The sequence below is a fragment of the Camelus ferus genome, chromosome 28, assembly GCF_009834535.1.
Source record: "Camelus ferus isolate YT-003-E chromosome 28, BCGSAC_Cfer_1.0, whole genome shotgun sequence".
NCBI lineage: Eukaryota > Metazoa > Chordata > Mammalia > Artiodactyla > Camelidae > Camelus > Camelus ferus.
Window position 1 is genome coordinate 5,623,673 of NC_045723.1, and position 27,283 is coordinate 5,650,955.

Here is a 27,283-nt window from a genome sequence, read left to right on the forward strand (position 1 = left end):
GTGATGTGTGCTTGGAGCTGCCATCGGAAAAACCCATGCCTGATTGTCACATGTCCCCATCAGCCTAACACCACCGGGAACAACTCAGTAGCCCGACAGGATCACGTTAATCGACCCATAGCAATAAGAGAGACTGCCCACCAGGAGCGGTGGGCCATCTCACCAAACAAAGGACGTGAGAGAGTTATTGTAAGAGTTGGGGCAAGGGTGGTGCTTAGGCAAAACTGAAGCGAAGCAGTGTTTGATGGGCCCAAAGCAAAAGGACTGCGTGGAAAGGGCTCAACCTCAGGTCGGGAGGGTAAAAGGGATACAGGGCCTGTGTCTTTTGCAAGAACAAAGGCTGAAACAGATACAGAATGTCTATGGGAAGCTCTGGGTCCTGGTTGGAGATGGAGGCTGCTTCTCTGTGTCAAAGTGACTTATATCCTTCAGGCAAAAGTGGATGTTTCAGTCTTGCTGATACAATGCTTTTCACGGCTGAGTAGTATTCCATTGTATATATACATACACACCACCTCTTCTTTATCCATTCATCTGCTGATGGACGCTTAGTTTGCTTCCATATCTCAGCAATTGTAAATAGCGCTGCTATGAACATTGGGATGCGTGTATCTTTTCAATTAGTGGGTTTTTTTTTTTTTTTTTTGGATATACACCCAGGAATGGAAATGCTGAGTCATATGGTAGTTCTATTTTTAGTTTTTTGAGAGACCTCCATACTGTTTTCCACAGTGGCTCAAACAGCCACATTTCTGATAGTCCGTGATTTTAAAGAACAGCGTCTCAGAGAGTGACAAAGTGCGAGTCACTCAGAGAAGGGGAGGTTATGCCGCTTGACAGCCGTGGCACATTTCTGTTAAGGCCCAGCTGGCTTGGTCTGGGTCCTGTTGGTTCAGCCTGATGAGTGACTGGGCTGTTTCACTCTCACTATCACAGTGTCTTCCCAGCGGAGGTCACTTCTCTTTTTATTCCTGAATAGAAGGATGATGCTTAAGACAACCTGTGAGGCCTCAGAGTTAAAAACTCACGGGAAGTAGACTTGTCAGCAGTGCGTGGGGCTTGCGTTCTCAGAGCCTGTGAGGACAGGGAAGGACCCAGAGGCCTCCCTAACCCACTAGCTCCTCTGAGCCTCGGCTGAGGTGGTGGAGGACTATATTGAGATGGGCCAGGAGGTGAGCATCACAGAACGTAAGGAGGTTCACCTGCTTAGAACTCACATCTCCTGGCTCAGGATCACAGCCCCTCCCTGTCCCACGTTGGGATGGCAAGGAGCAAGTAGGGGGAAGGGCCTTGTCCCTTCTTAGAGATCAAGTCTCCAGGCCTGTCTGCTTCCTGAGGGTCCAAGGCTAGGTCAGGGCCAAACTCCTTCAATGCCCTCTTTCTCTGTCTCCGGTCCTGCCCTTTGCCAGCCCTGTTGTGAGGAGCATGGTCCCACCAACTCACTGCCAACAAGAAGCATCTCTGATTCCTGCAGAGGATAAGGCCCTTGTCTGTGGCCACCACATGCCAGAGGCACAGCCTTGAGCGTGCGGTCAGGGGCCAACAGCTTCCGGGCACAAGCTGGGCTCAGGGGCTGGACACCAGTGCAGATCAGGTTCTCTGTGTTTGCATGGACACAGTGTCTCTTCCAGCCCCCTGTTCTCTGACAGAATCAGGACTGGCTTCTGGGCTTTTAGCCAGAGAAGCATGTGGAGGCTTCTCTCTCTAGGAAGCTGCTCACTGGTGAGGCTTAGGGTGGGGACGTGACAAGGCCGCCCAGGTCAGACTGCTCAGAGCTGCTCCAGGAAAGGAGGCAGAGGAAATCCCCAAAGCAGTAAAAGCAAAGACATGAAATGACAGGAACATTCTGTGCGACTGTCCTGAGTCAGGTGCCTGGACCCTGTTCCATTCAAACATGGGCGCTCCGTGGGGTCGGGGAGAGCATTTCTAGGGCTGAATGAAGGGGTTCTGCTGAAAAGCACATCCACCTGAAGGGTCTCCAGCTCCTCCAAGCCCAGGCCAGGCCACCTGTGAGCATCCTGGTCCCTGAAGACGGACTCAAAATCCCTCCATCAGGATCCAGAACAGAGAGCCATGCCCTCCAGGCCTGAAGCTCTGACTCCTGGTGCCCTTTTCCCAATTCCCAATGCCTGGAAAGTGTAGGATATGGTAGAGATTTATGAAGACAGAAGACTCTCTAGCATTTTCTATGCCACCAGAGTTTAAAGAGACTGTGGGGCAACATCTTGGTGTTGATGAAAAATTAGTCAATAATTAATCTAAGAAAAGAAATAGAAAATTTTATTTGAGCCAAACTGAGGATTTTCACTTGGGAGACAGTCTCTTAGTGAGCTCTGAGGACTTTTCTGAAGAGGACAAGCATTTATGTGATGTTGGCAAAGAGGTACATGCAACCAGGCACTCATCTTGGTAGAAGGTCACAGTTATTCGTGAAGAACAGACATCTTAGTTAGTGGTTTCAGTGCTTTCCTAAGTATGGGAAGATGCAAGAAGCTGGGCTCATAGAATGTTCTCCTGGAAATATCTAGCTGAGGACCAGTTCTATAGGTTTTCCCGGAGCACAAAGTGCCTCATCCTGATCTTTGCCCTGAATTCCTTTCAGGGTGTCTTGTAGGTCAGTGATTGCCGTGGCTAATAACTTGATTCTTGTAGAACTGGTTGGTGGGCAATGTTCTTTATTTTACAGTCTCTTCCCTTTTGGTCTTAATTTTGACCAAAGTTTGAGAGGCATTTGGTGACCTATTTGTCCCATGTCATCATTGGGAAGCAGTTGGTGGAAACTCCCACCCCAACGCAGAAGCTGGAGATACTTGGAGGGGGAGGGGTGGGTAGAAGACCATCCCAGAGGTTCTCATGATGACATGAAGAAGCCTGAGGTTGGCAGAAGGCCTGGAACCATGGGGGTTTTCTCCAAGGGACCAGTGCGTCAAGTGGTGGGATGCCCAACTCTGAAAAGAGTTTGAGTCTGGAAACTATACAGGTCCCTCTGAAGGTGCCTAATGATGGGGAGAAGCAGGATGATGTTGATGGTCACACAACAGCTACACATATACCACTGCAGGGAAGGAAAACTGGCCACCCCAAAATATGTCTCTTTGGCATGAGGATTATTTTAGGCTGACTATTTTTAAGAAACAGAAGACTCAGAAAGTTTTTCTTTTTACCCCCCCCCCCGCCAACTGCCTAAAGAATTTAGATAAAGGGCTTGTTCTAGGAATAGAGCTACCACCAGAGATATCTGGAAAGAATGAGGTAGGTGTGGTGGGGGAACTCGGCAGGGCCTAGAGATCAGAGCCCACGTTGTGTCCCATTGTCTCTGCCTGACTCAGCAAGCATTTGTTTCCCCCAAATTTGCTTTTCCATCTCCATGTCAATTGCCTTTCTCCCCTTTGAAGTCCTAAACCACTAGCCTCAACATTCTCTTTTGTCTTTGGCCGAAGATGGTATTTAAGGTAAGGGTGTTGTTCATTTTGGCAAGTCATTCAGTTTTCCTGGGTCTTTCCCAGATTCACATGTTACTAAACTCTGATTTTCTCCTATTAATGTCTCATGTCAATTCAATTCTTAGGCCAGCCAGAAGAACCTAGAAGGATAGAGGAAAATTTCCTCCTCCTACACCACCTACTAAAATCAGATGAAATCAGGCTGCATCAGAGAGCGTGGGAACACTTCCCCTTGAAAGCCTGAAGCCAATGCCACAAGAACTTGCATTTCTACTCTTGCTCTGCCCACAATGTCTGGGCATTAGGCCTGGTTAAAAAAAAAAGGGGGGAACAGCTTCCTGAGAGGATGAGCCAAAGCATCATCTCTGCATTCCCCTCACCTTTTGAAGCAAGATGACAAGAAAGTTATGGCACCTTGACTGGGATGTCATTAGAGGACCTGATACACACTGGGAAAGATGGAGTGAATACAGTAAAATCTAAAGTCATCATTGCAGAGAAGGAAAAGAAAGAAATGTTTTGATGTTTATACCTAGATGATTTGATGACCCTTCATAAATGGGTTAGAAAGGGAAATAGACTAAGAAGGAGGAAGGCCCAGGAGACAGGTGTGGGGATGCCTGGGATGGTCCTGTCTCAGTGTAGAGAGTACCTATCCTGACGATTGGGCTAAAAGAAGAAAAATGGATGCCTCAGGGCAGTAGAAATTGGGGGAAAGGTGTGGGCAGAGCTCAGTTGTTTGCAGTTATGCACCTTTTAATTCTATCTGACTTTTAAGGAAATATGTGTGTATTACTATGGTAATATTTAAAATGAATTAAAATATAGTATAATTCTGGGTCCTTGTTTTACTCATCTGGAAACGTCTTTCTCTTTTTCACCAGGATAGATAGAGCCTGAGGCCCCTTTAAGGAGATATAAAAATACAAGGAGTCCAGGAAGGTTTATTCAAATAGCAAACAAAGGCAGCTTTCCTCTTTCCTTTTAGAGAAGAAAACCAAACCTCTGAAGAATGCACGTGAAGGCATCCAGCACATTTTTCACGCTCAGGTTGGAGATTCTGCCTCCATCCTTGCCCTCCCTGGTGACAAAGTCAGTGACGAGCTGGAGCGCACATTTCCTGCTCCCAGAAGAGTATGTTTCTGTGATGCTCATATAGCTCAATTCCTGGAGATGTCACTCTCGGGCTTTCAGAGGCCCTTGAGCCACGAATGACTAAGCACTTGGTCCTGCCCAGAGCGCCTCATCCTGATTTCTCACAGCTGAAAACCCAGAAGAGGTTCCTTTTCTGGTTGAGAGGGAGGTGGGTAATGTTGGAGGCCCAGCCTTGGTGATTCAGTCCATCAAAGGAGGCTACATCTGAGCCAGACACTGCCCCAGGCAGACTGCCCGCCCCACCTGCACGCCACCTGCGGAAAGTTTGCCCTTCCCCAAGTCCCTCCAGTCTGGAATAGAATCACCGTCACTGTAGCAAGATTATTGCTAAGATTAAAGCTGACTCCTTAGGATTGGGGAAACCCTGTCCCACTTTCCTCGCCCTGACCCTTAGGTGTGTTTAGAAGTGCTTGAGAACCAGATGGCATCTCCTTCTGCCACTTCTCATGATGCACATGGATATCTGGGTGCATCTGTGACTACGGATGGAGGTCATAGCTCAACCTCCAACAGGGAGTGTGTCCACTGAAGGAGGGCAAAATTTGCCACCCCAAAATGTGTCTCTTTAATGAGGATTAATTTAGGCTGATTATTTTTGAGAACAGAAGATTCAGGAAGGGTTTTTTGTTTGTTTATTTGTTTGTTTGTTTGTTTGTTTGTTTGTTTGTTTTCCTCCCCATTGCTGCCTAAAGAATGTAGACAGAAGACCGTTCCAGGAAGGGCGCTATGACCATAGATAACTATTATTGTGAACTAGGTGTGTAGACAGGGAGGAACCTAGCAAAGTCTGTTTGTTAAAATTCCTCTCTGTATCCCATTGTCTCCACCTGGGCCAGCAGTTGTTTGTTTACCAAAAATTTGCTTTTCCATCTTCATGTGATTGCCTTTCTCCCCTTTGAAGTCCCAAACCACTACCCTCAACACCCTCTTTTGTCTTTAGTTGAAGATGGTTTTGGCTGTTTTGGTAAGTTAGCTTTCCGTGGTCTCTCTCACGTGTACAGATTATTAAGCTTTCATTTGATTATCTCCTGTTAAACTGTCTCATGTCAATTTAATTTTTATACCAGCCAGAAGAATCTAAAAGGGCAGAAAAAAAATTTCTTCCTCTCCAGCATCATCATATCCAAGTCCTTCTCTGTCATGGACCCTCGTGGACGTTCCAACATCCAGACATTTTGCTATTTCTAGGAGTTCCCTTGGGACTCAGGTGTAGATTCTCTTAACAGACTGGAGAGTACAAATTTGTGTTCTTTTGGAAGACTTAGCTCCTACAGAGGACCCAACTAGTCCATACTTTGTTTTTGTACACTCTTCGATTCATTGTATGAATGATGAGATTTTTCTATATACTTACAGCTTTTTAAATAAATATTTTATCTAGTTTTGAACACATATAAGTATCCTTTTATGCTTTAGAGGTAAATTCTCATCAAAATTATATAGTAAATTTTATGTGCTGATTTGACCCTAGGTCAGATCAATGAAAGGAGTAGATGTTACTAAATTTGCATGAGTAATTCTGTGTTTCTTAGTCCGGTTTAATTTATGCATCATAATTAGGGTCGATCTGCAATGAGAGAACCTTCCTGGGCATTCCCCTCCTAGAGAGAATGACTCACAGGAGTTTTGATGAGCCTTTGATGATGGCATGTGAAGTCCAGACATCCTGCTCCTCCTCAGGTAAATGAATAGCTTGAGAAGTCTTCCCTCCCCTCCACTACAAAGCCTTACGTGGGGCTGAGGTATTCCCAGAGGACAGATTGTATTGATCCTGGGCCAGGAGACACCTAAGGATCTGTGCTTTGTACTTCCCCAAACAGGAAAGACGCTTTTCTTCTTGCTACAAGATAGCAGAGGGGAGGCCATCAGAGAACAGAGTCGCCAGATCAGATGCACAATCCCAACCTCAGGCTTCTCCTTGCTGTAATTGCGTGTAAAGTGAACTGATGAAAATAGGCCAAACTGGTCTCTAATTCATTTGCTGTCCTCTGCTAGAGGAAGTGCTAGATTACAATGACTGTTTAAGACTTTGCTTTCTTGTTTTATGTCTGCTAACCAAGATAATTATAAAATGATGTGGCATCTCAAAAAAAAAAAAAAATTGGGTACTCAGGGACCTACCCAATGCTTACTATGGTCATTCTGTACCAGACTGACCTGTGGTACTTTTATTTCTTTGACGATAGAGGGGCTTTCATACTGGGAAGTCTGAAATGATCTGGGCATGCATATACTCTCAGTAAATCTCTGCCCCAGGCATCTTCTCTAGAAGGTCCAATTCCTATAAGAAAGGGGGTAGAAGATATCAAACCCAGCTGTGACCTCTAGCTTCTCCACTATTGTAGCTCATATAGCGTGAGGTGTGTGGTACCAGGTGATAGTCCCGAATCTCCGTCCAGATGGTGACAAGTTGAGGGGGGTTGGCTGGTGTAGAACAGGGCTGACTTCAAGCCTAGGGCTCAGATGAGCGGCTTTGGGATGGGTTATTTGGAGAGGGCATGATCCCAGATCGCAGGGAGAAAAGATAAGCTTTATGACTTCAAGGACCAGTGGTGGGAGAGCAAGACCAAAAGACAGAGATGAGGACAGAAGATTGAGCAGCAGAGAGTCTGTGGATGCAGGGACGGTGGAAAGAGCTCATCATCTCAGCTGCTCCATCTCCACATATATTTGCGTCTCAGGTGAAGAACTCGGCAATGAGAGTGACTCCATGGGAAACTGTCTATTCCAGACCACACAAACCACGTCCTCTTGTGACCTACTCCCGTTACCCTAGACTGAAGGCAAATAAACATGGATCCTGTCCTTCAAGTTCAAGGGCTGGGGAGGAAGGAATGGTGGATGGACTTGGATTTCTGCATATAGCCTCCTGTCTCTAGGTTGGATACCAACTAGGCCAGATTGGTCCCTGATGCCTGATTCACTCCAGGCACCTTGTGCATCCAAGGACATAGTCAGCCTTTGCTTTGTGGGATGAGGCAGGTACCAACTTTGAATTCTGCTCTTGCTTGGTCTCTCAATGACACCGTTACAAGCCAAATGGTAGAGAATCCCACTCTGTCCTCATCACAAAACTCAGGGAACCCTCAGGGAGGGAAAAATCAGACACTCCCAAGCAGTAGTCACCATGCTACCCTATGGCCACCCTCACCATGACACTGCTCCCCAGTAAAAATCATAATTAACTTTGTATTTAGTTAAGAAAGATTGCTAAAATGTGCAACTTCCAAACTTGAAAAGAAGATGAATAAAGGAAAAACAAACAAAGCCACCACACTCCATCCAATCGAAGTCACTAGAGGAAGGCAAAAAAGAAACAAAAGAGACATCAGAAGGAAAACAAACAAAAAAATGGAAGAATGGTTGAAGTAAATGGACATATTTCAGAAATCAGGTAGTTTAAATTAACTAAATTCTCCAGATGAAAGAAGATTACAAGATTAGGGGAGAACGCTGCAATGTGCTACTAATGAAAGGCATTCTTAAAATAAAGATGAGTTTCTCTTGGTGTCTCAAGTAGGCTTCTACTGGACCAAAACTTTCAGAAAAATAACGAAAAGATCTGGTGGGGAGGGAACCTGAATGCATTGGCGTGTGAGAACAAGAAAACACATGCAGGCAGATTCTGGAGGGAAGTAATCACTTAGAAAAAATGATCTGCCAAGGTCAAGTTCCTATTTTCACAGTTTTGACTGAAAGCAAACTAAAATTGCACAGTATGATACAACTGAAACTAATAGAAGACTCTACGGTCTTCTGTGAAGAACCAGGGGACAGATTTGGGGACAACCACAGCCAGTGGAGAGTGGAGAAGTAATCTTGGAGTAAGGCAGTAAGGGAGAGCCACACAAATTCTGTGTAAAAGCTGCCTAAATTTCTGGCTGATCCTTGAGCCATGCCTAGAAATCCAACTAAATTTTAATTTTTTTAAACTGAAGTATAGTTTACAATGTTGTGTCAGTTTCTGGTGTACAGAATAATGTTTCAGTCATACAAACACAAACATATATTTGTTTTCATGTTCTTATTCATCATAGGTCACTACAAGATAGTGAATATAGTTCCGTGTGCTATATAGTAGAAACTTGTTTATCTCTTTTATTTATAGTAGTTAGTATCTGCAAATCAAGAACTCCCAATTTATCCCTTCCCACCCCCTTCCCCCTGCTGGTAACCATAAGTTTGTTTTCTATGTCTGTGAGTCTGTTTTTGTTTTATAAGTAAGTTCATTTGTGTCTTTTTTTTTTTTAAGTTCCACATATGAGTGATATCACATGGTATTTTTCTTTCTCTTTCTGGCTAACTTCACTTAGAATGACCATCTCCAGGTCCATCCATCTTGCTGCAAATGGCGTTATTTTATTCTTTTTTTTATTGCTGAGTAATATTCTATTGTATAAATATACCACAACTTCTTTATCCAGTCATCTGTGGATGGACATTTAGGTTGCTTCAATGTCTTGACTATTGTAAATAGTGCTGCTAGGAACACTGGGGTGTGTGTATGTTTTGGAGAACTTTTCTTAACACAAGTTTGTTTTATTTTTCTTACTTTCACCTTCTTGGCTAATCTATTCATTTCTCCATCCATCCATCCATTCTGTATCCATCCCCTGTTATGCACATCACAGAGTAGACGGAGCTGGTGGAGACATCTCCCTGTACCTTCAGCATCTCAGGGGCAGGGGGGCCATGGACTGGCTTAACCCTTTATTAGCAGAATGAGGAAAGAGCTTGATGAAGGCCCATCGCATTGTCCTGCGGACACACAGGGGCAATTCCCTGGGATCAGGGAATCACAGAAGGCAGCCCAGGCAGATGGCATTTTACCTTTTTAGGGGAAACAATACCTACTTTTCTATAGTCACTTTGCAAATGAAAGCTTGTTTGCTTAAAGCCACTTTGCCTATTGGTCAACTCCTTCTGGAGTTGCTTTTCTGTTTTGTTCTTTTTTACAACTATTTGCACCAATAGCGTCATTTCTATTTGGTCAACTTATGGTCGATTCAATAATTTTGCATAAGCCTTTTCTGAAAGGTGTTTATCACTTTAGTGGCATTATGAGTGATGAGTTATTTTTCTATTCTTTGAGCAACTTGATGCTTTATTTAATTTTAAACACTTCAAGGACATTTTAGCCCATAAGCTTGAACACAATTTCTTTAAAACTTATGCCTTAACAATAAATGGTTATCAGTAGTGCATAAGATGTAATTAAGTTGTTTCTTATTATGCAATGACCTTTATCTTTCATTTGGATCCATCACAGAGAGTGTATGGATGGATTAAAACTGCATGGATTGTTAGACCATCACAGATTATTTCACCAGTTAGGGACTGAAGGAAGAGCTCTTACAGATGGCCTGAGTTAGGTTTTATTTCCTAAGGAAATAATCAACCACATGAGCAAAGATACTGATACAAAGATGTTTGTCCCAACATGATTTTCAATAGCAAATAAAAATAACAGGACTAACCATAATAATAAGGACTAATAATAACTGATTGCTATAAATAAATTATGTTGCATCTTTAGAACAAAATACTGATACAGCTATTCAGTGGTATGATATCATTATACTTGGCGTGGAAAGAGGTTCTGCTATCTGACTACATGAAAAGAGCAGGTTGAGAAGAGTGTAGGTCTGGGGTGCAGATGTGTGTAAAGCTGGTGCGTGGTGGTGACGTGTATACGTGTGCTGAGGAAGCACTGCTGTCCTTGGTTTGCTAATGGTGCATCCCCTGGAAACAAGTTTTCATGTTTTTTTCTTTTTGGTCGATCTGGATTTTCAGGTTTTTCTACAATGAATAGATAGACTTCACATTCCCTAAGCAGGAGAGCTCCGCCTCCAGCATTTCCCTGGCAAAGGCAGGAAGGAAAGAAGGAATGGAGGGAGGTAAGGAGGGAGAGAGGAAGGAAGGAAAAGGAAAGAAGAAAGGAAGGAGGAAAAGAGAGGAAGGAAAGAGGGAGGAACAATCAAAAGAAGGAAGGAGGGGAGGGAGGAGGGAAGAAAGGGGGCTGTTCTAACACCTGCTTTCCCTGGACTGCTCTCTGCACGCATGCCCTTGGGTCCGGAAGGGCCGGATGCCCAGGGGCTGAGTGCTCACGAAGGATCGGAAAGCCCCAGGAAGGGCTTCAGGGCTGCTGGAAGAACACTGTCTCCAGAAGCTTTCCTTCTCGAGAGAGATCATGAGCAGTGGGTGTTTCTGGAAGCTTAAGGTGATGTGAAATTACTCTGGAAACCCTGCTCCTCCGGAGGCTGAGGCAGTTTCAGGGGCCCCTCCCTAGTGCGTTATTAAAAGGGCTGAGGCATCCTCGAGGAGCAGGCAGACGCCACGGACTCCGCCAGGAGAAAGGCGCATTCTGAGGTGTCCTCTGGGGAGCTGGGTGTTATCCTCTCCAGATCGCTGCCCTAGAACCCCCTGCTCTGCGGGGGCTGTTCCCATGCTGAGGGGCTCAGGAGACTGGTTGCTCCCCAGGCCCCTGCCAGCTCAGCCTCCATCTCCACCTAAGATTTTCTGTTATTTCAAAACAGGAGAGTCTGCACACCTGTGAAGCTCAAGATGGTCCTGAGTGGGGCATTGTGCTTCCGGTGAGTACCTGAGCCTTTGATTTGGCTGCATCCTCTGGGGAAAGCGAGTTCCAGGTCGACCAGTTGTCTAGCCTTTCCGGGGTGGGAGGGGCTGTGACTGTCCTGAGCTGGGTGGGGCTCTCGCAGGTGGCGTGGGTGGCCAGGAGGGTGTGAACAGCACCGCACTGCTCTTAGAGAAATTCTTCCAGCCTCTCCAGACTGGGGCTGGCCCCCTCCCTGATGGGAGGGTTGTTCACGAGACTCACCCTGTATAGAGCTGTGGCCTCATCCATCCTAATGAGAACAGGAGCTAGGAGGTTCAGCTTGGAGCCCTGCGGTTACCACCCACTGCAGTGAGTTGATGCCAGTCCAGCCACTACCTCCCTGCTGCCTTTTGAGACAAAACAACAAAGCTCTCCCATCAGTCAGTCTGTCTGTCCACTAGGTGTGTGCTGAGCCAGACGCTCTGCTATACTCTGGACTTCTGCAACAGTAAAGGAGAATGTCTTGCTCTCCTGAACTCAGAGTCTACTATAGCTTTTCCCAAAGCATGTTCTTGGGAACCCGAATTCTATGAGTGGCTTTATACAGTGGCACTTCTTGGTCAAGCAAACGTGGGAAATATTGCTTTCTAGATCTTCTTAAAAGAGAACCGTAGCGCAACTCAGTGTATCAGTCACTTTGAAGCAGAGGTTTGTTTAATTGTGTTTCGCCAATGTTAAACCAGTTTGTACACAGCATACTCTTTTCCACATTAACATCTGGAGGAACCCCCTTTAGAACACACCTTTCACCTCACAGGATGTCAGAAAATTGACTGAGATTGTAGATGTGAAATAAATTTGAAAAGTAAAATGAATGAATTTTAAATTTAAAGAAATCCCTCCCTTCGTAGGAATTTCCTGCCTAGGAGTGGCCAAGTGAAAGTCAGTGCACCAAGCAGAAGTAAAGGCGAAAGTAAATCAAGGCTCATATTAATCTGGAAGAGGCCTGGGAAATAGCTAACCCATCTTCTTAGTTTAGCAACGGAGAGACTCAGGCCCAGAGAGGGTGAGCAACTTGTTGGTTGTGACTCAGCGGTGATGGTGGCAGAACTGGGAGGAGAAGCCAGGACTCTGACTCACAGTCTTTTCCAACATAACACACGGAAGAGTTTGGTTAGTGTAGAAAAGATCGAAAAGGGAAGGAGCAAATCCAGACTCAAATGGGAGGCGGGGGGTTGTCCCGTTGGCAGACGGGAGCCCAGCAGGGCTGGGAGCGAAGGTTGTGCCCTTACTTCTGGTGCAGCGGGCAGAGAGGGGAGCAACGCCTGAGGCTGGGGGACCCTCTAGAGCCCAGGCAAGCTGGAGCACCCCTCTCCCCTCACTGAGTGCAACCCCGCCCTGATGTTTCAGAATGAAGGATGCGGCACTGAAGGTGCTTTATCTGCACAATAACCAGCTCCTAGCCGGCGGGCTGCAAGCAGGGAAGGTCATAAAAGGTTGGTGGCAAAACATGACCCTATTTCCCTAGATCTCTCTAAGCTCTGAGGGATGGAAGCCCAAAGAGAGCTTAGAGCAGCCATGCAAATTGGTACAAACCCTACAAACCCTGGGCATCACAAAACCAGGCTGAGGGCAACGACGAATAAAATGCTACCCCTCCCAGCAGGGCACCACGCCCCAGTCCCCCCGGGAGCATCTGTGCAGAGGTGGGAATGTTCTCCACGATGAAAGCTCTGTCATTTCCTCGTAGGTGGACTTAAGTCAGCCATGCGTTTTCCTGGGGGCCGGCGCTGCGGGGGGCGCTGAAGCAGCTGCCCTTGACTTTGCTCCCATGTGGGAGCGGGCGTCTGCCCCATCACCCTGGGTCCCCTCGGCTCCCTGAGGGTTGGAGTGGTGGGACCCAGAGGAGCAGGTGGCCCCATCTGCCCACAGGTGACAGCGTGACAGGTCCTTCTTTCTAAAGCATCGCACACCTGCCCACGTGGAACGCTCTTAGTGGGCGCTGGGGCCAGGCAGAGCCCTCGGTGAGGTTGTGTGTGTGTGTGTGTGTGTGTGTGTGTGTGTGTGTGGCACACGAGGGGATTGTACAAAGAGGCATGAGAACCTCTTCTGTTCCTGGGAGTCTCAGAGGGAAGAGAAAGATGTCCAGATAACTCTAATGAGAGGCTTATAAAGACAAGTTTCAGAAAAGGAGCTGGAGGGCCGAGGGGCATTTAAAGAGGTGGCCAAACCTCCCTTGGGGCTGGGAGAAGACTTGAAGATTTGACCCTGGACAAGGGGGTGGGCGTGGGGATGGGAGGTGGTACCGTGTGCTTCTGTGCCTTGATGTCCACTGGGCCAGCTGCCGGGAAACCACCCTTCTGTACATGACAGCTGCTCCGAGGCTTCTCTTCTTTCCAGCCTGGGGACAGGACACATCATGGAGCCCACAGCGGGGGGAGAGGGGGGCAGGGAAGGGCAGCCCAGGCCCCTGCGTCTGCTTCCTTTCTCTAGGTGAGGAGATCAGCGTGGTCCCCAACCGGTCTCTGGATGCCAAGCTTTCTCCAGTCATCCTGGGCGTCCAGGGCGGGAGCCAGTGCCTGTCGTGTGGGACGGGGCAGGAACCGACTCTGAAACTAGAGGTGGGTCCTGCTGGGGCAGCCTCACCACGTGGCTTCACTGAGACAGGGATGCTGACCCCACTGCGGCCTGGGCTCCTCTCCCTCGCAGGGCTCTGTTGCTCGCAGCTCTGCCTCCCTGAGCCCTCGGCCCTGGCTCTCCTCGCTGTCCCCGCCCCTGCCCCTCACCTGCGGCGCCCTCTGCTCGCAGCCGGTGAGCGTCATGGAGATTTACCACGGTGCTGCGGAGTCTAAGAGCTTCACCTTCTACCGGCGGGACACGGGGCTCACCTCCAGCTTCGAGTCAGCTGCCTACCCAGGCTGGTTTCTCTGCACTGTGCTCGAAGCGGACCAGCCTGTCCAGCTCACCCAGCTCCCGAAGGATGCCAGCTGGGACGACCCCATCACCGACTTCTACTTCCAGCAGTGCGACTAGGGCACTGTGCCCCCAGGGCTCCCGGGGCCAGGCCAGCTCGGGCAGGGGAGGGAGGTGACCACCCCACCTTCGCTCACGGGGCCGCACCTGGGATGCACCGGGTACATGGCCGCTCTTCCCCCACCTATTTCCCTAGTTTAGGTAAATCCTGCTGAGATCTGGGGCTTAGTCCAACATTTGCTTCCCTGATAAACGGCACTACTGGGGTAAAACCTGGCAAAAACCATATGAGATAACCCCCTAAGGGGTCAGGGCTGGGGGAGAGGTGGAAATCCTTCATACTTTGTAGTAACTGCCCCGTGGCCCTGAGCACCCCAGGCCAGCTCATCCCCAGTTTCACCTATGAAGGCTCAGCTGCCCGCATGATGTCCCCACTGTGTGTGAGAGGGACAGTGGCCATAGTGTTAAGGCCAACACCCAGCCTCCTCTCCCTTCTCTCTAATTCAGCTGCCGCCATACGCTGCCTCTTCCATCTCTACCCTCCTGCTCTGGCCGTGGGCAGGAGAGGCTGGAGGTGTCCAAGGAAATGGCTTGAGCTCAGAAGACCTAAGATAGACATGCCACACTTTTTGAAACCCGAGGTACAACTTAAAACCGCAGATGCTGGTGTCTGTTTGCCTGAAAAGATGCTCATGACATATTGGGTGAGAAGAACAAGTTACAAGCTGGCATATCTTGTAATCTTATTTTAATGCAAAAAAAACAAAAAAAACTATCTATATATTTCTGCCCAGAAAACAAATCTGAAAGTATTAATGTCAATTTTAGCAACGTCAGGGTGGTGGTATTATAAGTGATTTTTCTTTTTCTTTTTTTAAATTTGTCTGTATTGTCTAATTGTTTTACCATGAAGATGGAGGACTCATGTAATAATGAGAAAAATTAAGTTTGAGGTCAGCAGTGTGGACTTTATTTCTGATTGTCCTCAGCTTCCCCTCCCCTGGAATGAAATCTGAAGGGAATCGAGCTTTGCTGCTCTGGCTGGTAGCAGCAGGGATCAACAAACAGGTCTCAGCCAAGCTGTGAAGCAGGAGATTGTGATGGGTTAGTGTGGCTGGAGTCTCCTGGGGGAGGAATTTATAGAAAGAAAAATCCTGGACTTTGACCCGGCGTGGTCACAGTCTTCTGAGATTCCAAGGGGGTGGGATCCAGCCTCCAAGGGGTCTCCAAGGGCTGGCTGAATAGTGTTCCCCACAATTTGTGTCTTTCTGGGATCCTCAGACCATGACCTTGTTGGGAGGGAAGGACTTGGCAGATGCAGTTAGTCAAGAGGTCATGATGTATGAGGGTGGACCCTAAATCCGATATGACTGGTGTCCCTGTAAGAAGAAGAGTGGAACCCAGAGAAGAAGGCCTTGAGAAGACGGAGGCCAAGGTTACAGTCCTGGTGCCTCCAGGCAAGACATGCCACTGACTGAGACACCGTCCGAAGCCAGCAGGAGGCAAGAATTCTTCCCCGGAGCCTCTGGAGGGAGTATGGCTTTGTAATCTGAACAGTGAGAGAATGAATTTCCGTTGTTTTAAGCCACCAACTCCATGGTACTTGGGAATGGCAGCCCTAGGGGATGAAGACAGCTGCCAGTGACCCCCGTTTCTTGGTACTCACACCCGGTGTGTGCCCCCTCCCCTCCCACATTGTACCGCACTAACCAATAGAATACGGCAGAAGTAACATCATGCTGCTTCTGAGATGAGGTTACAGAAGACACTGTGCCTTCTCTCTTGGCCTCTCTGTTTCTTCTTTCACTCATGCCGGTGGGAGCCAACGGCGCTGTGTGATCAGCCCTATAAAGAGACCCAGTGGTTGAAAAATGAAGCCTCCTGCCAGCTGGGACACGGATGAGCTTGGAAACCGCTCCTCCTGCCCAGGCAGACTTTCGGATGCAGCCCTGACCGACTGCAACCTAAGGAGAGACTCTGAAGCAGAGTCACCCAGCTCAGCTGCTCTGGAGTCCCGACCCTCCGAAACTGTGGGAGACAATGAGTGTTCTTGCTTTAAGTTGCTAAGTTTTGGTGGGAGCTGGGGGTGGGGGTGGCGGTGAGTCATTTGTTACACAGCAATAGAGAACTAACACACAGGGAAAGAGAAATAAATATATTTATTTTATTATGATTGCAATTTTCTCCAGCACTTTCATTTTCCTTCTCAAAATAAACATCAGTCCTTTTATTTCCCCAAATGTCCTATTTAAAAGCTGATTATACCAAATTGATTGAAGACTCTCTGTTCCTACAAGGTTAGATCTTCCTTGACCATCTTTGCACATCCAGACATATGTGCCAGGGGCACGCAGCTCCAGTGTCCCTACCTAAACCCTGGGGAATGGGAGCAGAAGCCAGAGGCGGGTGCTGGGTGTCCCATCTGCACCTCAGCCGTCAGACCAGCCTGGCAGGTTCAGATTCTGCTAAGGGACCAGCAGGAGAGTGGCCAGGCCAGGCGCATCTGCTCCTGTGGACCTCAGTGGTCCCAGCTTCCCCAGGCTTCTCAGGGCTGCCGAGAACAGACCTGGTTCACACACTCTCTGCCCACATGCCCAGCCATCACCTCCTCCGAGAAACCTTTGCTGGGTTGAGATCCCCTGCTCTGATAGTGCTTTGTGCTCACCTCTATGCTAACTTCCCCTCCTTGCAATAAATTGACTTGGGGGTCTGCAGCCCTGAAAATGACCTCAAGGTCAAGGCTGTATCAGTTTGTTTCCAAGCGCCTCGAATTGTGTTTGGTAAATAATTGGAATCCAGTGAGAGCAGCGTGTGGAAACCGTTCCTCCACCCTGGGATAGTCTCTCTCTCTCACTTCCACCCAGTCTAAATGGACCCGCCCATCTAAATGGACCCGCCCTTCTGCACGCTCCCGGGATTCCACCTCATTCTTGAAGCTTTCTCCAGCCCAATGTCATTGCTTCATCATTTGTAGGATGATAGAATTCAAAAGGGCTTTCGCAGGGATGAGCAGTTGGAAAAAGCGGAAAGTAAAATGCTACATTTAGGAATGTGTGGGCTGGGCTCACCAGGGCTGTCCAAGTGAGGGAGGTAGGGTGGTTTCAGAGGTCTTCAGTTTCAGTGTAAGCCCTCAGGCGAGGCCTGTATTTACAGCAGTGTAATACCCATGTCACGTGGAGTGTGTTCCAGTTGTAGGCACTGGGGACTTAACAGTGCCCTGAAGAACAGGAGGGTCCCAAGACCAAGTCATAAGGCAAGAGGCTAAGGAGCTGAGGGTCTTTATCCTGAAGAAGCAACACTCAGGGAGCCCCCTCACCCTGACCCCTGCCTTCAGGTAGAAGAATAGCCTTGTTCTGTGTAATTCCAGAAAGCACAAGTAGGACCAAGGAGCGGAAATTCTGTGTGACGCCCCAGATTTTAACCATAAGGACCACACACACTGCTAGGGTTTCTTCAGGTTGAGAGGTCCTTGGCTCTGCTGGGGGCTGCAGCATCTCTCTCTCTCAGGGATGCTGAAGCACAGATTCTCCACGTGCAGCCCATCTGCATCGCCAAGGCCCTTTCAGTTCTGGGAATTTACCTTTTTACTGAAGGAGGTTCTCTGCCTCTGTTGTCTCCAATATTCCCTTGGCTCACAGATTAGAGAGTCTGGTCTTATTAATTATCTTTTCAAGTGTTTATGACTTAGCTCCCCAGCCAGACTGGAGAGCTACTTAACGACAGGGACCACGTGTTGTAGGCCTTTGTCGCACAGCCTTGTAAATGCTTAGTCAACGTTCATGGGTTGCCTGGTATGATACCCCTTGCTTTGACCTTTTCTACTGAGGGGACAAGAGATTGGGAGAGGGGGTGAAGAATGGTCTCTGGCCTTAGAAAACAGAAATCTGTTCCCATCTCTGCCAGTCTTTTCTTTTTAAATTGAAGGATAGTCAGTTACAATGTGTCAGTTTCTGGTGTACAGCATCATGTTTCAGTCATTCATATACATACATATACTCATTTTCATACTTTTTTTCATTCTAGGTTACTACAAGATATTGAATATAGTTCCCTGTGCTACACAGCAGAAACTTGTTGTTTATCTATTTTATATTTTGTAGTTAATATTTGCAAATGTTGAACTCCCAATTTATCTCTTCCTACCCTCTTCCCCCCACCCCAGGTAACCATATGCTTGTTTACTCTGTCTGTGAGTCTGTTTCTGTTTTGTAGATAAGTTCATTAGTGTCTTCTTTTTTTTTCTTTTTTCAGATGCCACATATAAGTGATATCATATGGTATTTTTCTTTCTCTTTTTGGCTTACTTTACTTAGAATGATGATCTCCAGGTCTATCCATGTTGCTGCAAATGGCATTATTTTATTCTTTCTTATGGCTGAGTAGTATTCCATTGTATAAATGTACCACAGCTTCTTTATCCAGTCATCTTTTGGTGGACATTTAGGTTGTTTCCATGTCTTGGCTATTATAAATAGTACTTTTATGAGCATTGGGGTATATGTATCTTTTTGAATTAGAGTTCCCTCCAGATATATGCCAGGAGTGGGATTGCTGGATCATGGGGTAAGTGTATTTTTAATTTTTTGAGGAATCTCCATACTTGTTTCTGTAATGGCTGCACCAAATTGCATTCCCACCAACAGTGTAGGAGGGTTCCCTTTTCTCCACACTCTCTCCAGCATTTGTCATTTGTGGACTTTTTAATCATGGCCATTCTGACTAGTGTGAGGTGATACCTCATTGCAGTTTTGATCTGCATTTCTCTGATGCCCATCTTTTCTCATCTCTGCAGACTTCTAGGTTTTGGACTGACTCCTCCCGCTTCCTCATCAAGCCCTTTACGGAATTTTGCAAATGACCTATGAGGGAGAATTACATTAAGGCCATTGGTCCCCAGAAAATACTATGTCCAAGTGCCTCTGCCCCTTATGAACAGGCAGATGAATGGATGTATGGATGAATGAGTAGATGGACTGATGGATAGATGGATGGATGGATGGATGGACTGAATTAAGTAATGTCAGTGAGAGGCCTGAATGTTCTTTATCCTTGCCCTGCTCACAATCTGTCAGGTGCCCTCATAGTCCAGGGCATGGATACTGCTCTGTCCCAGGATGAATCTAAGGTCAATGTCCTAATCTGCAGGTGGGATTCCTTAGACATTCCATTTCGTCAAGCTGGTACCAACTAATAGAACCTACTGAAAAACAGAGACTTTCTTCTCATCTTCCTAAACAGGACCACACTCACAATGCCATCAGCCCCCGTTCTCACGTTGCCTCACTGGCTATAGCCTGGCTACAGACAAAAGTCTGTCCTTTGGCCCTTCAGACACATTCACTCCTGCCTCTTCTGCCTCTCTAAGCCTAGGATAGAGCCCCATGGCCCCATGGGGCACCAAAAGGAAGGTGATATAAAGACGTCTGACCCCAGCATTGTTTATCTGGCTGCCAAAACCACCAATGACAGTACCAATGACAGTAGCTATGAGCAGAGCCCCAGTGCCTGGCTTCTGCCGAGGCTTTATGGGTGACTCTCTCCCCTTTGAACAAACACTCATTTATGCCCCCACCTTCTTATTATCTGTACTGTGCTGAAGATATTGTGAAATCCCTGGGCCTTTCTTCCCCATCCTGGAGCCAATTATAAAGATTGCTACAGGCCTGACCCACCCAGTCCAGACAGTATAAATTCAGAGCAGGTGCCCTGGAGAAATCAGTTGGAGGTTCCAGGCACCCAGGATCTGCAGGTCAGTGGTGGACAGGCAGTATCTTTCTCTCTTTCTCTCTTTTCCCTCCCTTCTGTCAAAATCTCTGACATGCCATCTCCTTTTAACTCCTCCTGGCAAGCTCTCTAGTTATCAAGCTATCCCTGCCATGGAACACGATGGCACGCTAAATAAATCTAGGGGCACAAAGGAGCCATTGGAGGGGAGGGTATAGGTTAAACCAAATCAAGATTTTAAAATATTTAGGACCATGGATTTTATAAAATAATTTCAGAAGAAATCATCTAAGCCAGTGGTATTCCACAATGTTTGGTGAACTCGGGGGTTCCTCAGAGATGCCCCATGTTTGTCTCAGTCATCAGTGCTAGCTGGGTGCTGGTGTCTCCATCACCCCCTGCTTCAGTAAAAGCAGGTGTCTTTTACCCATTTAACTTTCATTAGGTTCCTGGGTAAAGTGTCCTTCTGAAACTTAAAGTAGTTTTGAAAAATATTGACCTTGCCCAAATCTCTGTTCCAAATGATAATAAATTGGAGGTGTAGGGACAAAAAAACGGGACTCCCCAAGGTGGCAAGACAAAATTGGTAGCCGAGCTAAGCCTAGAACCAACCTTACCATGCAAATCTGCTGTGTGTGTTTCTATGTCCTGCTCTTAAGCACTGATGTGTCTCCATTGGGGTGGTTGCAGAGAGCTACAAGGGATGCTTTGTGCCTTCAGGATCTTGTTAGCTTTTATAAGGGAAACAAATGTCCGTATATAGAACAATAAACAATCCAGTGAAATGTGATAAGAGTTCAAAGTAGGTCTGCAATAGTAAAAGAGAGATTCATTAAACTCTGAGTCATGGAATCATTGATAGTTTGATCTGGAAAGAATCTTAATAACCACATACTCTAATGCCATAATTTTATCGATGCCAAAGCTGAAGATTGGAGGTTAAGTGACCTGACCTTGCATGTCTGAGCTATTACTCTGAGCTGATCATTAACTTGGCAGAATTAGATACTCAACCCACAGGTAATAATACCATGTCCAGTGGCCCTAATGCCAATAGATCTGCATGGACAACGACGTGGACAGCTGGCTTTCGAGGCAGGGAAACCAAAGCTAACCGAGTGTGCACATTAAGAAGACAAGAAAGAAGTCATGTTGTCAAAGGGGTGGTTTAGCGTCCACAGAGCAGTGAGATACACTTAGATACGTGCTTCGTACAGCGGGAAGCCAGAGTAGGCTCTAGAGCTGGGCGGGGATGAGATGAAAGCACTGCTTAGAATATGAGTCCGGGGAACTCAGATAGGGCGGGCTGGACTGAAGGCAGAGACACCAGGATTGTGGGCACAGCGCTAATCGTTACCAAGAAACCAAAGTTTGGAAGAAGTAACTTACTGAGACTTGTTTAGAAATCTGACACGGAGTCAGGAAAAGTGGGAGGAACGCTCATCAGCTCTCAGTGGGCTTGCGTCAAGGTCATGATGCCGTCAGCCGATCAGGGCTGGGGAGATCTTCCGGTCCTTTGCTGCTCAAAGGGTGGTCCAGGGACCAGCAGCATTAATATCATTAGGTCCCACCCCAGACCTAGGGAATCAGGACCTGTATTTTTAACAAGAGCTGAAGGTGATTTATGTGTTTATTAGGGAGTAAGAAGAACTGAGCTCATGTGTCAGTTCCCAAGCCTGGCTGATCACGGAGTCACTTCCAGAACCTTCAGCCCAGGAAACAGCACTTCTCAAGAGTCCCCCAGGTGATTCAATGGTCAGGCCCGTGCTGGGAGCCAATGACTTTAACTGAACACTTCATTTTTTAAAATTTAAAATTTACTTTATACTACAAAGGAAATTTATATAATATAAGGAAAAATGTTGAGATGTTAAAAAAAAAATTAAAGATCACCCATAATCCTGTCAGCCATCGGTAGGTCCTATGACCATACTGACACTCTTTGTTTCTAGGTATGCATGTGGATTTAAATGGAATCATTGTGCACATGTTATCTATGACCAGCACTTTTCACTGAATATATTTGACTTTTGATCTTTTTATATCATAAAATGTTTTTCTACGTCATCTTTGATGAACACAGACTTTCTTGTTTACTAAGTTTGCCATAATTTTTTTTAAACAATCACTCTTATTGGGCATTTAGGTTATTTCCAATTTCTTGCTATTATAAAAAAATGATGCAGTGAACATCTTTATTGCTAAAACTTCAGGCAATGCATTATTTTCCCTGAGAATAAGGGCAAGAAATGAAATGACAAAGTACGTAGAATGCTTTAAGAGTTTGATTCACATCACCAACACCCATCCAGGATTTGTACTCTTATTGGTGTCCTGTGATCCTTTGCTTTCAACAACCCTTAAGACTCCCACTGCAAAGCCCAGGGATAGGAAAGGACGTGTCTAAGGTGATTGAGTGGTAGATCCAATGCTAAAAGCCACCTGGGCTACAGCCTTCCTCCTAACACCCAGGCCATGCTGCTCGGGGCTGCTGAGGTGGCCGGAAGTCCTGCCATCAGCATCAACCTATTCCTCCTTACCTGCTTCCCAAAACATCCCACAGGGTCCCTCTCAGGGCCCTCCTCCTTTGTTTCCACCTTTCTCCCATTTCCTCTAATTTTCTGTTTTATTCTCTTTTCTCTTCTCCCTCCCTTCTTGCACGGTGAGAGAATCAGGTTTACTCTGTAAACCTCAGCTCTAGCCATTCTTGGATTTACTTTTCTGGGCTATTTTCCAACCACTCTCATGCCCTGATTGGCTCTGAGCTTCTTTCCATGCTGGATTCTGGAATGGTCTTTCTGAGGTGGTCATTTTGGGGAGAATCTCTGGGGCAGGATGGTCCCACCGGAAGGAGCGGAGCCGTGTGAAGGGCTGTGCTCTGGGGTTTGTATGGGGACGCTGGCTTCAGTTCACATCATTTCTCCTCAGAAACACAAGTCTGTATATCTCAAGCCTGTCCTGTTTTCCATCTGGAATAAGTGGGGGTTTGGATGGTCTCTCACAGTCCTGGCAAAGCCATCCAGTCCCTGGAACGATGCTTCCTAATTCTGCAGGGAGACCCTGCCCGCCCCACCTGCAGGCACTGTTCCTCCCTCTTTGCTGGGCCCTAAGCCCCTGCTAGGGCGAGGAAGGTGGGAATGTGGTGAGTCTAAGGCCAGGCTGAGGAGTGGGACAAGACTGGAGTCAGGTTCGTCCTCAAACTGTGAGGCTGGAGCCCAGTCCAGCCCAGTCTCAGCCCTGGGGAGGGCTCCTGGCTGAACTCTTTGGGAGAACCTGTTCCCTGGCTTCCCAGAGCGAGGACCAGTGCACAGTCACAGCTCATCCCTCTGCCAGCTCGGTGTGTGGGGACAGCCCCGAATGAGGGAGATGCATTGCTGCCTGGAGCTCACTGGGCTGGGTAGACCTTGGTGGATTCCGGCAGGCCGATGAGACCTTTCTGCCCTCTGATTGGGCGATTTGGGCCCTCGGGGCATCTGCCCCGCGCCCCCACAGCTCCACTGCCCTCCTTCCCTGACAACCCTTTTCTTCTTCCCTGCCAGCAAGGACCCAGTCACCCCTGACCACAGCAATGTGCTCCCTCCCCATGGCAAGATACTACATGTAAGTCTTCCTGGAGCCCTCCCTTTCCTAATCGGGGGTCTGGAGATAAAAGAGGAAGCGGGAAGGAAGGCTGAGTCAGAGGAAGAGGCTCCTTCTCACCCCAGAAATCTCAAGTGCCCCATAATTAAGCTTAATCACCATCATAAACACAGTAGCTTTCTTTCCTGAACCTCTGCAAGATGCCAGCCATCCTGCTGCCTTGCCTCCATCCTGAGGAATCCACAAGGTGAGCATTACTAAGCCCATTTTATAGATCTGGAAACTGAGGCTCAGAAGAGGTTATAAAGTACCTGGTGTCACACAGGGCCAGGATGCAGACTCCATATTCCCTCTGCTGCTCCAGCCTCCTCTCTCTAAAAGCTCAGAGATAATTTTGCATCCCAGTGATAGGGTCTTTATATGTTAGCCTCTGTGGCCTTGACTCCCAGGCTGGGCTTCCAACTTTTACTTGGATTTCATCTCATTTGACATTTGAGTCTTTACTTAAGAGTTTACCACTTTATTGCCTATGATTCTTGTTAAACTCTCTCAAGCCCTTCAAGGAATGAGTTAAGGTCTCATAAAAATAAAATAAGACTGACTTCTGGGATGCATTTCTTTAGCTCCTTCACAGGCCTGTTGTATCCTAGACCTGGGGGACTGGTCAGGGCCTCCAGGAAGTTACAATGTGGCCGGGAAGGCAAGACATGCAACTGACAAAACAGATGTCAGCTCTCTGGGGCATCTAGTCTGGGTTCTGGTCCCTGAGCAGAATGTTGCTGGCAGGTGAATTTCCCACAATTCCTGGTTGTCCAGGATGCAGGGAGCATGCCAGCCAGCAAACCGAGGTTCTTTTCAGATCTTCGTCTTTATTGTGCAAGTGAACCTGCCGTAAACACATCCAGTCATTAGCTAAGGGTATTATCATGAGCTCTTATTGCAAGAGAGGAATCTCCTGGAGGTGGTGTTGGCCCAGAGGTTCTGGCCTCGAAGGTAAGGAGGGCTCCCAGACTGATAACCACGACTGATAACCACCTCTGAAACCAGCCAGCAATGGACTGACAGCATGGGCATGACTTTGATATTGCAAAGACTCACTGCGGTTCCCTCCAGGCTTCCCAGCATGTGTTTCCCCTCCCAGGCTGATCATTAGAACCACAGCCAACCCCCAAGCCTGTACCAGGCCCTGCTCCAGTTCACTGACCCCCTGTATTTGGCACCCACGGCACAGCCCACCCCACCCCACCCTTCATACACTTGCAACACTCACCAGAGCAGGGTGACCAGGCTGGCACACTTACCATTACATAGGATTTTTTCCCTCATTTGAGGATTTTCTTCTATAAAAAGTCTTTTGGGGCCGGGGGACAGGTATAGCTCAGTGGTAGAGCGTGGGTTTAGCATGCGTGAGGTCCTGCATTCAATCCCCAGTAACTTCATTAAAAATTTTTTTTGAAGTCTTTAAGATATCTGAAAAACAAATTACACTTTATTATACAATAAATTAATGTCTTTACTAGAAAAAATCAGGTGGGCCCAGAAAATCGGGGATAAGGCTCACTGTGTCCCAGAGACATTGGAACCTCATTAGGAAATTTCTCAGGAGGGGCGTGGAAAAGAGGAAAACTCTCTACCCCTCAGTGAGAAGACACAGGTGCCCGTCACGGCTGTGACGGCCCGACAGGGGCCAAGCCTGGTGAAAAGAGAGGGGCACAGCCTCGGGAAGTCACGGGCCCCGGAAGGCCTTCCCTGGCCTGAGGCTGGCCTGGTCTTGACAGGCTCTGGGGCGGAGCAGTGCCCCACTCCTCACCTGCAGGAGGAGAAGGACCCCCTAGTGCTCAGAGTGGCCAGTCAGAGCGGGGGTGGGAGGGCTGTGGGGCTGGGCGGGGCCTGAGCGGGGCGGGCCCTCAGTCCTGCCGTCCTGTTGCAGAATTAAGGACGCGGATCAGAAGGCGCTGTACGTGAGAGACAGCCAGCTCCTGGTGGGACACCCCGATGCAGACAACCGTTGTGCAGGTGCGCGCCTGTGGCTCAGGCCCCCCTTCCCTCCTGCCTCCAGTCACGGCCAGAGGAGCGGCAGGGATCTTCCGAGGACTTCTCGTAGTGAAGGGTCAGGACCCCTGCAGGGATCCCAGCTCGCCCTGCAGCCTGATGCGGAGGCCAGGCCAGCTGTGCCCTGGCCCAGTGCCTTCCTGCCAGAGCCTTAGATGGGGTCCCCTCATCTCCTGGCTCTCTCCTCTCCTCTTCTCCCTCCCAGAGAAGATCTGCATACTCCCCAACCGAGGCCTGGACCGCACCAACTTCCCCATCTTCCTGGGGATCCAGGGAGGCAGTCGTTGCCTGGCATGTGTGGAGACTGGAGACGGGCCCTCCCTGCAGCTGGAGGTGAGAGACCGTGCCCCATTCTGGGGGCCGCCGTAGACCTGGCCTGGCCTCCAGGATGCTCTGGCATCTCTGCACCCATCTGTGGATTTCCGGCCAGGTCCACACGTCCCTCTCATGCAGGTTTCCACCATCTCTCTCTGCACCCAGCACCCAGACCCTCCCCTCCAAAACCTGCAGAGGGCAGTTCCCTAGAGAAGGACTCACCCTGTCTGGTCCCTTGTTGGTCAAGCCCCAGAGGGGCTGACATTCAATCTGCAGCCTCATCCAGAAGCCACCGCCTTGTCCCCGCAGGATGCGAACATCGAGGACCTGTACAAGAATGGTGAGCAGGCCACACGCTTCACCTTCTTCCAGAGAAGCCTGGGCCCCACCTTCAGGCTCGAAGCTGCTGCCTGGCCTGGCTGGTTCCTCTGTGGCTCGGCTGAACCCCAGCAGCCCATCCGACTCACCAAGGAGAGTGAGCCCTCAGCCTGCACTGAGTTCTACTTTGAACAGAGTCGGTAGGGAGACCGGGTGCTGAGTTCCCAGCCTGATATCCCCAAACCAAGCTCATCCTGCCCAGGGTCTCTGGTAGGCAAAATAATGCCCCCCCCCACCGCGATGTCCACATCTGGATCTCCAGAACCCGTGAGTATATTACCTTCCATGACAAAAAGGACTTTGCAAATGTGGTGAAGTTAAGGATAATTCATCCTGGATTATCCCAGTGGGCCCAACGTAGTCAATCTCAAGGATCCTCCTGTGACGGAGGCAGGAGGGTAAGAGTCGGAGAGAACTTGGAAGATGCTATGCTGCCAACTTTGAAGACAGAGGAGGGGGCTATGAGCCAGTGAATGTGGGTGGTTCCTAGAAGCTGGAAAAGGCAAGGGAATGGATTCTCCCTGGAGCTTCCAGAAAAAATGTGGCCTTGCTGACACCTTGACTTTAGTCCAGTGGAACCCATTTCAGACTTCTGACCTCCAGAGCTGTAAAAGAATAAAGTAGTGTTGTTTTAAGCCATTCAGTTTGTGATCATTTGTTGCAGCAACTGTAGGAAATAAATACAGGGCCTTGGTGGCCTCTGTGTGCAGGGTTTAATGCAAGAGGCCCCGGGTAACTCGGTGTGTTCTTGGAAGCCTGGCCACAGCTTCTTCTCCACTCCCTCTGCTTCCAGAAACCACCAAGAAGCTCCGGGCAGAACCCAGCTCTCCTGCTCTGTCCATGGACAACGCCGTGGGCTGCTGACAATTTCAGCTGTAGTTCAGGTCACAATTTTTCTATCAGATACTTCATGATGAATCAGACCCAACTGATTGACTGGTACCATTCGTTGTCTGCTGGTGTTGATGCGTGAGAAGCGAGGAGGAACAGAGTTGGAGAGGGAGTGAGTTTGGACTGGATGTCCTGAGTTTAAGGTTTACTGTGGATCTGATGAGTTACTGATGACTGGTTATAGCTGAGAATACAAGGCTAGAGCTCGACTAAGAGT

The 27,283-nt window shown here is 48.1% G+C and overlaps 2 protein-coding genes across 10 annotated transcripts; both read left to right on the plus strand.

Annotated features, from left to right (window-relative positions):
* Positions 1 to 10,406: 10,406 nt before the first annotated feature.
* On the plus strand, positions 10,407 to 15,084 carry IL36RN (interleukin 36 receptor antagonist). Of its 5 annotated transcripts, XM_032469647.1 has the most exons (6): positions 10,452 to 10,495; positions 11,135 to 11,191; positions 12,066 to 12,220; positions 12,565 to 12,650; positions 13,648 to 13,775; positions 13,963 to 15,084. In XM_032469647.1, the coding sequence occupies exons 4-6, from the start codon at positions 12,566 to 12,568 to the stop codon at positions 14,185 to 14,187; spliced, it is 438 nt and encodes a 145-aa protein (XP_032325538.1). In that variant the 5' UTR covers positions 10,452 to 10,495; positions 11,135 to 11,191; positions 12,066 to 12,220; position 12,565; the 3' UTR covers positions 14,188 to 15,084. The 5 variants fall into 5 exon arrangements, with proteins under 5 accessions (XP_032325535.1, XP_032325538.1, XP_032325536.1 ...); XM_032469644.1 differs by lacking the exon at positions 12,066 to 12,220 and having other exon boundaries at positions 10,407 to 10,495; XM_032469645.1 differs by lacking the exons at positions 10,452 to 10,495; positions 12,066 to 12,220 and adding an exon at positions 10,629 to 10,818.
* A 4,733-nt stretch (positions 15,085 to 19,817) lies between these two features.
* On the plus strand, positions 19,818 to 26,814 carry IL1F10 (interleukin 1 family member 10). 5 transcript variants are annotated; one of them, XM_032469689.1, is made up of 5 exons: positions 19,818 to 19,876; positions 23,391 to 23,451; positions 25,361 to 25,540; positions 25,688 to 25,815; positions 26,107 to 26,814. In XM_032469689.1, the coding sequence occupies exons 3-5, from the start codon at positions 25,426 to 25,428 to the stop codon at positions 26,317 to 26,319; spliced, it is 456 nt and encodes a 151-aa protein (XP_032325580.1). In that variant the 5' UTR covers positions 19,818 to 19,876; positions 23,391 to 23,451; positions 25,361 to 25,425; the 3' UTR covers positions 26,320 to 26,814. The 5 variants fall into 5 exon arrangements, with proteins under 5 accessions (XP_032325580.1, XP_006183653.2, XP_032325579.1 ...); XM_006183591.3 differs by having other exon boundaries at positions 19,824 to 19,876; positions 25,361 to 25,446; XM_032469688.1 differs by lacking the exon at positions 19,818 to 19,876 and adding an exon at positions 21,489 to 21,595 and having other exon boundaries at positions 25,361 to 25,446.
* Positions 26,815 to 27,283: the final 469 nt, after the last annotated feature.

Excerpts from the sequence above, each read along its gene's own strand:
- IL36RN (XM_032469643.1), top strand. The coding sequence starts at position 13,521 with ATGACAGCTGCTCCGAGGCTTCTCTTCTTTCCAGCCTGGGGACAGGAC. Across the intron at positions 13,776-13,962 it reads AACCGACTCTGAAACTAGAG|CCGGTGAGCGTCATGGAGAT; the intron begins GTGGGTCCTGCT and ends CTCTGCTCGCAG.
- IL1F10 (XM_014558341.2), top strand. The coding sequence starts at position 23,631 with ATGCCAGCCATCCTGCTGCCTTGCCTCCATCCTGAGGAATCCACAAG. Across the intron at positions 25,447-25,687 it reads TGCAGACAACCGTTGTGCAG|AGAAGATCTGCATACTCCCC; the intron begins GTGCGCGCCTGT and ends TCTCCCTCCCAG. Across the intron at positions 25,816-26,106 it reads GGCCCTCCCTGCAGCTGGAG|GATGCGAACATCGAGGACCT; the intron begins GTGAGAGACCGT and ends TTGTCCCCGCAG.